This window comes from Lepisma saccharinum, chromosome 2 (genome assembly GCF_977018435.1).
Source record: "Lepisma saccharinum chromosome 2, izLepSacc3.1, whole genome shotgun sequence".
NCBI classification, from domain to species: Eukaryota; Metazoa; Arthropoda; class Insecta; order Zygentoma; family Lepismatidae; genus Lepisma; species Lepisma saccharinum.
Window position 1 is genome coordinate 23,751,937 of NC_139230.1, and position 13,296 is coordinate 23,765,232.

Sequence of the window (13,296 nt, forward strand, 5' to 3'; positions counted from 1 at the left end):
GGGATCCATTTTTGCTTCTCAAATATTTACAGCAGAATTAATCAGTTTTCCGTGAATTGCATAACTCACAGGATAATTCTAACTTCAAAAAGTGTCACATCGGTAGAGAAACTCTAAATTTCGTGTTTGAGTCAATTTCACATTATTTCATGACAAAACAGTGTAGGAAAATGTACCTCACCTCACATCTTTCAGAAATATGAAAATTAACATTACAATGTGTTATTTCAAATTTCGTGTTTTCATCAAAAACTAAATATGCGTGTGTCTATAAATACCTACAGAGACCATTGACATGCATCAAAAATTGTTGTGAACAACTCCATATCTGTCTCTTATCTATGTTTTTTCCTCCATACAAAAACTTTTTTTTTTTACACCTTAGTAACTTTTTCTCCACACTGAACATTCTTGCAGAGAATCATTTTTCTTGTTTAATGATTTAAACATTAACTGCCAAGCATAGGCGTGCGCAGACCCTCTGATTAGGGGGGGGGGGGCAAAAGCTTTGATGAAAGTTCAGTCGGGGGTGAAAAACCTCATTGTATCTCACTGTTTTAGTTTCACTGCATTCATTGCATGATGGGTATATACAAACTGCAGCAACATTGAGGCACCATAACAAATAAATAAATTGTCTCTGAAATGTGCCACGCTTCTTTTCCTCGAAACAATTGTGTTCATGCACTTAGGAGAAAACTGTTTAGCAGCAAGTCTGAAGTACTTAGTAGTTATAACATCTCTCACTGGTAATTTACAATGCATTACAGAAAACAATAAAATTGCGAGCGAGGTGAGCAAGACAATTTTTAGATCCAAATTTTTGCAACTGAAACAATAACAATATTGATTTAATATGGCAGAAAAAAATTCATGGGACGCTATGGCATTCTCTTTTACATTTTTTTTCATTTAGATCATTCGGTGGCCAGGGCCAAATCCCGCCACTCCCTAGCTATAGCTCTGAACTTGACTATATGAAAAGGAGAAGTTGCGAGCGAGAAAATTTTACAGAATATATTTTTATTTGTATAAAATTTGACATCGAGGGGAGCAATTTCCCTTTGTGCCACCCTGCAGGTGCTCTTGGCTGCCTGGAAGGATTAATGCAGTAAAGACGTGAAAAATAATTCTGTCTTGAGTATCCTTTTGTCCTGCTACTTTTAGATTCTACTAGTCTTGCTTTCTGTTACCTCAATGTTTGGCCCCCCCTGCACCCCTAGAATTGATTTCCATAATAATGTAGGGACATGGACGTTTGGAAGGGGATGGGGCAAGAATGGCCTCACCTCCCTCTTCGAAAACGAGTGTCAACCTAAAAGTATTTATTTCACACGTATAATTTGATTTCAGTCATAGTAATTTACATTAATGCAATAACTTCAAATTCAGGTGGTGTTTTTTGAGGGTGCAACACTATTATCGGGGTAATATTCTCCATGGGAAAATATCTTGCTTGGCCCCCGTGCGCACACATATGCTGCCAAGTGCGCTACATGACTGAGTTGAGGGATATGCACATCCGATTTCGCCAGCAAGTGACATGCTCTCAACCACCATTGTGCTGTGTTTTAACAGCACAATGACCAAATGAATGAAGGCACTGTGTGTGTGTGTGTTGTCATTATTAAGTTCATTTTGATGTCCTATGGCAGTGGGTTCTCATATGACACATAGGTAAAAAAAAAAAAAAAGGTAAAGTGTTCCCCTGTGCAAAGCACCACGCCATGAAGGCGTATAGGGGGTGTGGGGGTAACGCCCCACACTTTCTTGATCCGGTCGTGGGTGGGGGTGATGTGATCAGCATCACGCCCCTGACCGCCTTTACCCCCCAGGGTTTCCCCCAGGTACCCATTTTATTCGACGCTGGGTAGGCGCCGGGGCCGCTTCCATCGTTAGAAAAGTTCCCGGATTTGAACCGGCCGGGGATCGAACCCGGGACCTTGAGCATGGTAGTCAGACGCGTTACCGACTGAGCCACCGCGGCCACATTCATATGACACATAGTCAATGCCCAATGCAAGGTTCATGTCTCTATCGTCATATTGTACAAAAGTAATGTATGTTCAAAGTCTCAGTTGAGTGACTTTTCGAACACCCTGTAGCTATTAGTTTGTTTTTGTTTTACGTGAGTTCGTGTGTGCCTATCCAATGACAGTTTTATCTTGTAATCAAGGGGTACCAGGTTTGACCCTCAGTGTAGACATATTGCATAATGATTCGGATTTCATTTTAAAACTGTAAGCCCAGTCCTGATTAGCCTATCAGAGCATGTAATGAACTTGAAGCAGACTTTCACATGTTTGTGCCGTTTATGTCATAAAAAATTAAGGAAATGTTAATATTACACTACTAGATGTTTCAAGACAATTAAAAACTTTGCTATTCATAATGCACAGAGCTACATGCATATTTACCCCATGTAATAGTTTAGATCAGTGTGCTACTACAAGGTAGATTTAGAGTCCATAGTAACTTATATATAATTGCAAATACTGTTGTTGGAAAATGGCTGGATTTTTGATTGAATGTTTTAAAAAATGAACCTCCATGATGGCATTAAGTAATGTTGCCACTTTCTAATCAAGGGATTCCAGATTCAATTCCCAATGGAGGCACTGGTTCAGGTCTCATTTTAAGCTGTGATCCAATCCCAGTTAACATATCTGAGCATAAAGTGGACTTAAACAAACAACATTTTACTGACAGAAAACCAGATTTTTTTTTAAAAAAATGAACTTGTGGCCAATATATTTCAGTTTCTGCCTCAGTTTTAGGGCCACGGTGTACTATGGTAGTGTTTCTCAACTGCCAGGCTGTGATAGTTCATTAGATCCTGTGATTGCCAGCTATTTTAACTCTTAGATGACAGAGCGTGATTTGCCAGTAAACTCGCCAACAATGGAGGCATTTTCTGTGTGAATTTATACTTCCGCATGTCTTTAAATAACATTTTATATCTGTGGAACTAAGGATGCTAGAGTTACAAATTATACCTTGTTTTGTTCAATACAGATGGGGCTATGCTATAAAAACCAAATTTTCCGTTATCAGGTAGAAGAAGAAGAAAAGCTTGTTTTTTTTATGAAATTTGAAATATGTCAGACCCCCACGCTGATGATACCTATATATTGTCTGATATGTTTTTCATTATCGTGGAAAAAATTGTGCACATACTGCAGATACTTTCTGGAAAAAAAATTCAAATGCAAAGCAAGAAAAAATCAAACGTGATCCCAAATATAACAAAAATGAAATTAATTAAACCTTACTAATTTCTAATTACAAACGTAAAGACTCATGCAGAACCCAAAAGATGTATATCTGAACAGTATCTGAGACACAGTATGTCCAAGAAGTCACATACTACGAGAAAATACTCCTTGTGACAATATGTCACAAGCCATCATTGGTGCAAATACCTGCTGTGACAATATGTCAGAACCTGGCATTTAAGGGTTAAACACAATATTATGTTTGTGAACAAGCCTAGACATATATGCCATGGATTGCCAAACTGTCGATCGGAACCTACTGGTAGCTCGCGGGGTCATTTCCAGTAGCCTGTAGGGGGTTTGCTACAATTCGTGATTCCAGCTATCTAATAAGACATGCAGTGAGAAATTTTGACAGGGGAGGCTTGCTTTGCCATGTAGATGCAAATGGAGAAAGCTCATACAGAGCACATTAATTATTGAACTTTTTTTTTCCTAGAGACTTACAACTAACAATGATCACCCAAAGCCTCCTCCGTGACATTTTGATATCATTCATGCGTTGTCCTTGTAGGATGCTTGAAAAAAAATTCAAGACAAAAATTAATCTCAAAATATGACATGCTCATTTCACTTCGCAGTAAACGTTTCCAGATTTCAATCCACTGGGGACAAAAAATTGACTTGACTCATGTTCGTAAGTTAAGGGATTTACAAGATCCACTAGAAAACATTGGGCTATGGTGATAATTGATGCAATAAAAACACTGAAACATGTGACATAGGTATCAGACAGGTTGGCTCCATGCCCTCTCTGTACGAGACTTATTAGTGTGAATGGAGTAGTCCTTGTGGGAAGAGGTGTTTAGAAAAGTGTGTCTGACTGCATTTGTGTGCATTTGGCTCTCAGTAATTGAGTCATATTGAAACAGGATGGCATTATGCATGGCCAGATCATCAGATTATCTCTCGCATGGCAGATTAGAAGCTGGCCAAAGTTAACGAGAGGTTGGTGAAGAGTTGAATGTCACCAGTAGCATCTTTTCTCGTCTGGAGATGATTTCAAGTGGACGGAAACATTCAACGGCTGTTCGGGCAAGGTCCACCACATGCTACAACCCAGCCCCAGTATCGTTATCTTGCTTTAAATGCCCAAAGACACCCAACCAGCACAGCCCCTGCACTGGCCAGAGACCCTGTAGCCTCTGGCACACACATCTCCTGTCAGACTGTGTATCGTCGGCTTCAAGAGGTTGTTCTGTATGCAAGGTGAACTGTCAGATGCATTTCCCTCATCAAACATGGTGTATTGCCCACTGTGAGGGGACCCATGAACAGTGGGATAGTGTGCTGTTCACGGATGAGTCTCGGTTTAGCCTAAAGAGTGTTCATGTTGTGTACCCCTTTGACACGTTTACAACCCTGTCAATATTGTGGATAGGGACTGATATGGTGGTGCCAGTGTTCTCGTCTGGGGCAACATCATGTTAGGAGGACATAGGCCACTGCATGTGTTTCCATGGAGTACTGTGATGGCTGTGGTCTACAGGGATGACATCCTACAACAGTAAGGAGACTTTTCCATGGTGCATATGGACCTGGATTCCGTCTGATGGATGATTGATAATGCCAGACCTTGCAGAGCATGCCTGGTGGAGAGGAGTATCTGCAGCATGAGGACATCATGCACATGGAGTGGCCCGCTTGCTCACTGTACATCAACCCAATTGAACATGCATGGGATGCTCTAGGTGGCAGGTACAGAACCTTGAATAGGTATTGTGGAAAATCGGCATAGTTCTGCATGCTTGAATAAAAAATCTGCTAGAGGTGCTGGTGTTGGCATCATTGCATGTTATTCATCTGCTTATAATGGAAGTAAATGGAGTTTTTGTTGCAACGTCTGATTCTTTTACATGAAGCATTTCTATGAATGTGATAATTGCTATGATATTTGGTACAGTGTCCATGAAGATGTTAACGGATATTTTAGGCAGTTGACCAGAACCTGTTATTGCGACTTTTATAAATAATACGAGAGAAAAAATATGCATGGAATGTTATTGGTAACTGAATTTTTGTGTATGAATTACACAAAAAGGTTCATTATTATTATTATTATTTCAACATTTTTTTAAAGAAATACACACTGAAGCATTTATATTTTTGATATTTGCTGTCACTTTTCTCCTGCTTGAAGCTAATCATGTCAAAGATGATAACTGATAATTGCATGAAACAATAAGTGAAAACCCACAAAATTCCCTTATTGCCATCGACATGAGTATAAGGAAACTTTCAAACCAGTGGGACAAGTGACACGGGATGTTCATGCTGATCTGACTAGCGACAGACACTTCCAGATGGTCCAGAAGCAACACGTTCATGTATCATATTTGCATGCTGCTTGTTACTTTGGTCGGAAAGCTCCTTAAAGAAAGGGGTCTCGGACTGAAGCGACAGGGGGAGTTTACAATGAAGTGACATGGTGCCTCCAGTCTATTGGCAAGTGTTTGCTGCTAATTGTGCAAATAACAGATCTAGATGACACGATAAGCTGCGTCACTTTCTCACTTGCATATCATTCAAACTGGGCAATTTCCTCAATAGCTTGCAACTTGTTCCTGTGGTTTGTTGTTCGTGCATTCATGGTGAGTGTCTTGGGAGAATTTGCACTGAAGCAACAAGCAGCACTTGAGGATTTCACCAACCTAACGCTGGCCTGTCCAGCACATCATGCCACTACATGTGAAACGTTGCTCTTGATTGGCTCTGCCCAAATTGACATGTGTCATATGTTGCTTTGGTCTAAAAGAAGCTGACTGACCCATGTGCATGTCCCTTTGGTGTGAAATCCCCATATCGTTTGTCGCGTGCTGCTTTGGTCTCCCTGACAAGATGGTCCAGTCCGAGCTTGTATCTCTACAGTTTGAAAGGCTGCATTGATTACTGACTGCTCGCTTCCAAGCAACATGTGTGCTTTGTCGCCTCGCTACGAAATGTCTCTCAGGATACTATTTATATTCTACTAACATAGAAAAATAAACTTTAGTACACAACCCAACACTTGAGACATTCAGAAACACATTGTGATATTTCTTCTTGTGTTACGTAGGCCTCCCCGATGCCCCAGTGGTTGCATCATCACCTTGTGATCAAGGGGTCCCAGGTTTGATACCCAGTGGAGGCAAATAGTGGTTCAGATCCAACTTTAAACTGTAGGTCCAGTTGTGATTACCCTTACTGTGCATAAAGTGGACTTAAAGCACCAACTCAATCAATCTTGTGTTACGCATGCTGTTTATTTATTTTATTTTACTTGTCTTTCCAAATTATGCCATTTCATGACTACAAATCACTCCACAAATATAACTTCGAAGACAAACAAATGTACACAATATATTCCAAAAACTAACTAAGCTGCATTACTTTCATAAGATAATCAGCAGTGACACAAATTGCACTGCCATCTATGCTGTCATCCAGCTCAGGAACCAGTTATTTGAGTCATTTTCCACACTGGCCTTGTAGGCACTGTAGCTGCAGGATTGAATCCCTAACTCTGCTACCACGGACCATTGTAGACTAGACCTTCAAAGGGCACTTATCCATCAATGGGATGCAGTACTGCAGGGCATGCTGGATGGCCTGGTTCAGAGTATTTGGAGTTATTGCTGTATTGCCTTATTGCCTTTCAGAGTCACCACACCACACCCCATGTTGAATGGTTCTGCCACCATCCACCATGAAATGTATGCCACCAGCGGAGAAAGACTATACCACATAAGTGCTGCCCATGGTTTCCACTTTTCCTATATACCTTGTATCAGTATTACTGTGTCATGTGTTTTAGTGTTGCCAGGGCATGTTTTATTGCATCAATTATCGCAGTGAACCCATTTTTTGCAAGTGGATCTTGGAAATCCATTAACTTATTGACATGAGTGTACTTTACACTGTCAGTATTTCTAACAACAGAATATAATACATAAAAAAACATAAAATGATTGAAATTCTGTGGTTATTCACATCGTGACAGTGCAAAATAATAATGTAACGTCATGTGTACAAAGAATGCCCTGTACTCGTGTACTAGAGAAAAATTGCAGTTTGCAATATCACATTAAATCAGTTAAATCCTGTGCTTGTTGGCATGAACACACTACCAGATGAAGCTGCAGTGATTCAATTGGTAGGACATTTGACTACCAAGCTAGAAATCGGGTTCAATTCTCAAAGTGGGAGATCTAAGATCAGAATTTTTTCCAGCCTTATTCCTACATAAAAGCTGCTCTGGGGTTTGCACAGTAGGTAATAAATGGGTAACTGAAGGCAATCAGGGAGGGGGATGACCTGGTGTATGGTGCTTTTTTTGTTACCTCTGCAAATGGCTGAGATCTTGAATGTATGAAGCCTCCACATTCCCCTATATTCCTTCATGGCATGGTGCAGTATGCATGGTTAACTGCACCTACCTTACACTACAAAATAAATTTTAAAGTACACTGTGTTCACATAGTGACCAAGATAAACCTTAACTTCACTGTCACTGTTAGTAGTGGAAAGATTTTCACTGTTCGGGCAGGTTGTTGGTTTCATCTGACACTCTGTGATGTCGAGGAGGCGGGTGGTATCTTTTGATAGCATACATGATTTTTTAGCAGCCAAAGGCTGAAGGCTTGATATTTGTGGATCAGACGAGCTAAGCAGATGATACATAAGATCTTTATTCATAGAAATTGGGGAGCTCTCACGTGAAAGTCATTCTTAATGTTGTTGATTCTTGCTTCTTGAGCTTCATCAGAGAGCTGCCGACTGGAAGAAGAGCTGCTGCTATGCCATCTGGTCCATGCTCCAAGATCTTGTGTATGCCGGCGGGCACATATAATACCAGAAATATTTTCTGCTACCAGAGCTTTTGCAGTTTCCAATACATATTCAGGAAAACTGTGGACATTAATGATGATAATGTTTCCAAATAGTCTGCCTGAATCGTTTGCTTAACACCTTGTTGATGCCTGTGATTTTGACTGACTTTTTTTAGGATCCTGAAAGATTTTTCCGTGCCATCTTGCCATCATTGTAGGTGCCACTACCACCATGTTTAGGCTTGCCATCGATGATTGAATTTATCTTGAATGCCCATTTTTCGGACTTTTGTTTTTGGTTTCTCTTCTCCACAAGCCTCCCCCTCTTGAATTCAAGTTGATATGACATGTGAAGGAAGTACTCAAAACAATTGAATCCATGCATGCAGGATTGACAGTCAGACCTGAGTATTTTCCATTCTTTGAATGACCTTGTCAAAATTGTTTTCATCTCTGTCAGTGAATCTCCATAAAGGTATCATGCCTGAGCAGAGGATGTGCTGCTTACTTTGTTGCAAACTAATGTGTGAAAAACTGTAAGATCTTCCGAATGCCAGCTGAGATGCTGTATCTGGTCTCTAATGTATTCCAATTCTGCTCACTTTATGTTAAATACTACATTGTAATGGAAATCTGTTTCAATGCAGGCATTTTTGTCAGTGGGAAACCATATGCAACTGACATTTTTTTACATTTCGTAAATACATATTGGCATCAGTTGGCAGCCAGTTTTCTCTTGGTTGAATGAACATAAACATCTTCATTCCACCTCATCCCACAAATTTTGTAAGTCAAAGGGAAGAAACACACATCATTGCAACTCAGCTGAAAACAGCAGTGTATGAACCTGCTTGTATAACAATGCCCACAATTCAGTAAGTCAATTCATAATCTACCCACTGAACATACATACCTTGATGATATGTAGAATATGTGCAACAGAAGCCCATACAAATTATGTTTGATAATTCAACACCAGTCTGAATGGGTGAAATACTGCGAGACATGTGTGAAATGGAATTTGGCAAATGTATGGGCTTTGCCCAACTTCATCTTCATTTATTTTAACACCTGGAATAATTTGCATTTTGAGGCATCCCCACCATTATTCTACAGGGAACTAATGGTGTAAAGACTGCTTTCAAATAAGAATCTCGATTTTTTTTTCCCATTTTTTTAATTCTGGCCTACTGTGCACTGTAGTGGTAACTGCAGCCACTCTCCTCCCTCCATGCAATCTCATTCCCTCTCATGTGTCCATTGGTGGAGCCATCTCACGTCACTACTTGCGCAGAGGCTTGTTTTTGTGTGCCTGCTCCGGAGATGGCTGGGAAAGAGTATACACACTGTTACGAGCATGGCTCAAACCAACAAGTGATCTTGAAACGCCTTTACTCGATTGCCTATAGAGTAAGGACTGTAATGTACTGAATGTTATTTTTACTTTCGACTGAGTGTTGTGAGAAGCGAAGCAAAAGTAAAGAAATGAGAACAATTGAAACTTGTTTACGGTGATTCTTGTGCGTGCACAACAATGTTGGGGAACATTTTTTCTCAATAATATCCGCATGGCTATCAATTGTCAGTGGGATAAAAAAGGTGAAGGGTATTTTTGTTCTGTACTAGTTGGAAAAGACTACATCTGTTTTAAATTTCTTTGTCCGTAATTTCCTTAACCTGCCATTGATAATATAAACTATCTGTTGTGCTGAAGGTATGAAGAATTATAAAATAACCAATTATATGTGAGACAAGTACAAAATTTTACAGAAATATGTCTTATTACAAGAAAATTGAAGAAATATGTTGCAAAAACAGGAAATTGGTAAAATGTGTCAAACTATGCCTTACCAAGTTAGTTAATTTTTGCTAATTTTCATCAGATATGTAAAAATCCCAACCCAAGTATTCGATCCGATGCCAAATAAAAAATATGTTTTAACGTAAAGTCCAGGGCCCTAATGATAACGGTTGGGAAAAAAACATCCGTTCAAAAAAGCTGGCATTTATGCAAGTACAGCTTATGTCTAGCTATGAATTCCATGTTGAAATTTGCATTTGAAATTTAGATATGAGTGTCTTTTTTTTACAGTAGAAGGATAAATGAAGCTGTGGAACAAGAAAAATGAAGTCAAGTGATGTATTTGTATTGATTTAAACCTGTAACTGGCGTGGCATGGTCCCTGGGACCCGCAGCCTAGAACAACACTCTCGCTTTCGAAAGCAATTACAGCCACATCCCTCTCCGTTTCGGTAGCTTCATATTTTGGAATATCATGTTACCTGCTGGCACCACTTTGCTAGCTGCCTTTCATTTCAGAGCAATTGATGCTCGTGGGTCCCACGGATCACATGACGCAATTTGCGTGAGTCTTTCAGTAAGAAACCTGGTTCGAGAATCAGAGGACGGTGAAAATATCCTTGACACACTTGAATAAGTTGGACGTTGAAGTGAATTATCAGATCTGGAGTCTGATAAAAGTGATAATGAAGTACTTATCTCCACTGTCTATCGCTATGATCAATTAGCTTTTCTCCCTCATTTTGACATTACAATGACACCAGGGGTCCCGTGTTCAAATCCTGGCCTGGGCATGGATGGTTGTGGGTGTCTATTCATCAATTTCATCACATCACCACTCACCCCTATCTTCGCAAATTAGCCAAAAGTAGCACAAGAAGCGAAGTAAAATAAAGCAAATCAATCAATCATTTTGACATTGTGCAGACATTTTTTTGTGTGAAGTTTTAATGTGATTTGGTTTTCTTTGGGTAATTACATGTATGTTCTGTGATAACTGAACAACTAAATATTTTTTTGTATCTTGCAGTCACATTAAAATTTATTTACAGAGCCGTTTTGAGAAATGGACAGATTTTTGTAGCATTAAGTAAATTGAGCAATAAAAATTGCAATAATGGAAATAGTGGACAAACGTTTATCAAAATTCCATAAAGTTGGTCCAAAATACATGATAATTTGTGAAAAAGTTCACTACTGTTTCAATAACTTATGGAAATAGTGAATTCAAGTTGGTGGTCCATGGGACCACGCCATGCCCTTTACGTTACAATCTGGCACCATGCCAGTTATGGGTTAAACCACTTTGGGGGAAAAAAGCCACGGAAAGGGAAATCAGTATTTTTTTCAAACACATCCAACTCTAATCGCAATACAAGATGAATTTGGTGTGTATTCAGGATTTTTCTAATAAATTAAACTAAATTCTATGGAGCAACAATCCTATGAAGGCCAGAGCAGCTTTTTCATTTGGTGATGCTTCATCGGCACATCCAGTCTATTCACTGCTGTTTTGTTGCTTTCAAGACTGGAGCTCAGTACTTCTTTTCAAGTAGCTTCCCAATTGCTCTCCAGTATCAGGTCAACACCGCCAAATTTTGGGGGGCTCCCACCAGAAATCAAACCCAGGAGAGCTCGCACCAGAGGCAAGAGCACTAACAATGTGGTTACTCAGGAGCCTTTACAAGCATAAATGTTGGTGATCTAACTCTTAATTATGATGGTCAGAACCAAAACCTTTGCAGTCTGAGAGTTAGTGAGAGAATCAAACACTAGACCTTGATTACTTGTCAGGTTACTTGGATGGCCCTTTTTTCTCCAAATGTGATGTTTTTGGAGATATTTGCAACTCAACTAGTGTCCAGCCCTGAGAGTGTTTGAGAACTTAGTATGACTGATGCTTGTGAATGCTTACCCAAATAAATTGTGCATTAAAGTTTTAAGAGTTATTAATCTGTAGTTAATGAATTGACTTTACATTCACTTGTTTTTATTTCATTTTTCTTATAATTCTGTGCATAATATATACATATATAGTGGAACCCCAATTTTATGTTCGCCGGTTTTACCGTTATGTACATTATAGATTCAATCTTCATGGTCTCAGTAGAGTAAAATGATGTGAAATTTTCCTAGATTTTGTATTTTTCAGCATTTTATTTTTTTTTCATGTTGGTCCCCTGAAAAACATTGTGTATCAGATTTTGAACTAATATATTATATTTATTGTTATTATTATTATTAGAGCAAGGACAGCTGTGTGCAGAATCTCCAAATAATTCCGGGTCAACTTCACCATTATCAAGCCCTAAGTCCAGTGTTTTCAAGAGGCCTGGCGATCCTATATCACTGGAGGCTTCACCTACTAAACGATCCAGGTACGATTTAAGAAGTAGGAAGGGGAGAAAATCATGGAGAAATAAGTATGACGAGGATTGAGGACTGACTAGTCTGTACCTTATTTGCATGCATGCATTTGTGATCACTCAGTTTCCTGACAGGATTGTTGCCAAATGTGTTTTGATTTTTCTAATTTGTGTTTGAGAGTGTACACACTCATAATTCTCTGATTTTCTTTCTTTAATTTTACTTTAATTCATTTATCTTTTTTGTAACACATTTGTAATTTTTTATCTCATGGAAACTGTCAATAGCTGAGGTGTTTATTCAAAAGTTTGAGCTAAAACTTCTCACTGGAAAGTTGGTAAAAGAAAGCATCATATAAGCATAAGTTTTGGCAAACATTGAACCATATCAGCAATAATTGCTCAGTTCAAATTATGATCAGTATCACTGGAGAATTCACCAAATAAACTATCCAGGTATTATTTAAGAAATTTGAAGGGGAGAAGACTGTGAAGAGAGATAATGAATATGGATATGCAAATTAATAAGCATCACCTGGATTCAAAACTAATATGTGCCTTATATGCATGCATGCATGTGTTACCATCCAGTTTTCTGACTGTATTGTTGGAAATTGTGTTTTGATTTTTATAATTTGTGTTGTTGAGTGTACCTACTCAAAAATTTTGATTTTCTTTAATTTATATTTTTTGTAATTTTAAAATTTATGTTATGTCACGGAAACTGCTGATAACTGAGGTGTTTCTTCAAAAGTTTGGCCTGAAAGGTTAAATAAAATTTCAATTTTGAGGAGTTTTGTTTTGAGCTGAAACTTCTCACTGGGCAGTCAGCAATAATTGCTCAGTTCAAATTATGAGGCCTGGTGATCCAGTATCACTGGATAATTCACCAAACATAAGATCCAGGTATGATTTTAACAATTTGACTGAGAAGACCATGTAAGAAGAGAAAGATACATTATGAATATGGATCTGCAAATTAATAAGTATTGCCTGGATTGAGAACTAGTCTGTACCTTGTATGTATGTATGCATGCATATGTTAT

The 13,296-nt window shown here is 38.8% G+C and overlaps 1 protein-coding gene across 1 annotated transcript in view; it reads left to right on the plus strand.

Moving 5' to 3' along the window:
- The window catches only part of Taf3 (TBP-associated factor 3), a 65,758-nt gene that overhangs the window by 10,906 nt on the left and 41,556 nt on the right, over window positions 1–13,296 (plus strand). The window contains exon 3 of the mRNA XM_083117157.1: window positions 12,130–12,262. Within this exon, the coding sequence (XP_082973283.1) occupies window positions 12,130–12,262 (133 nt within the window). The remainder of the gene's footprint in view (window positions 1–12,129; window positions 12,263–13,296) is intronic.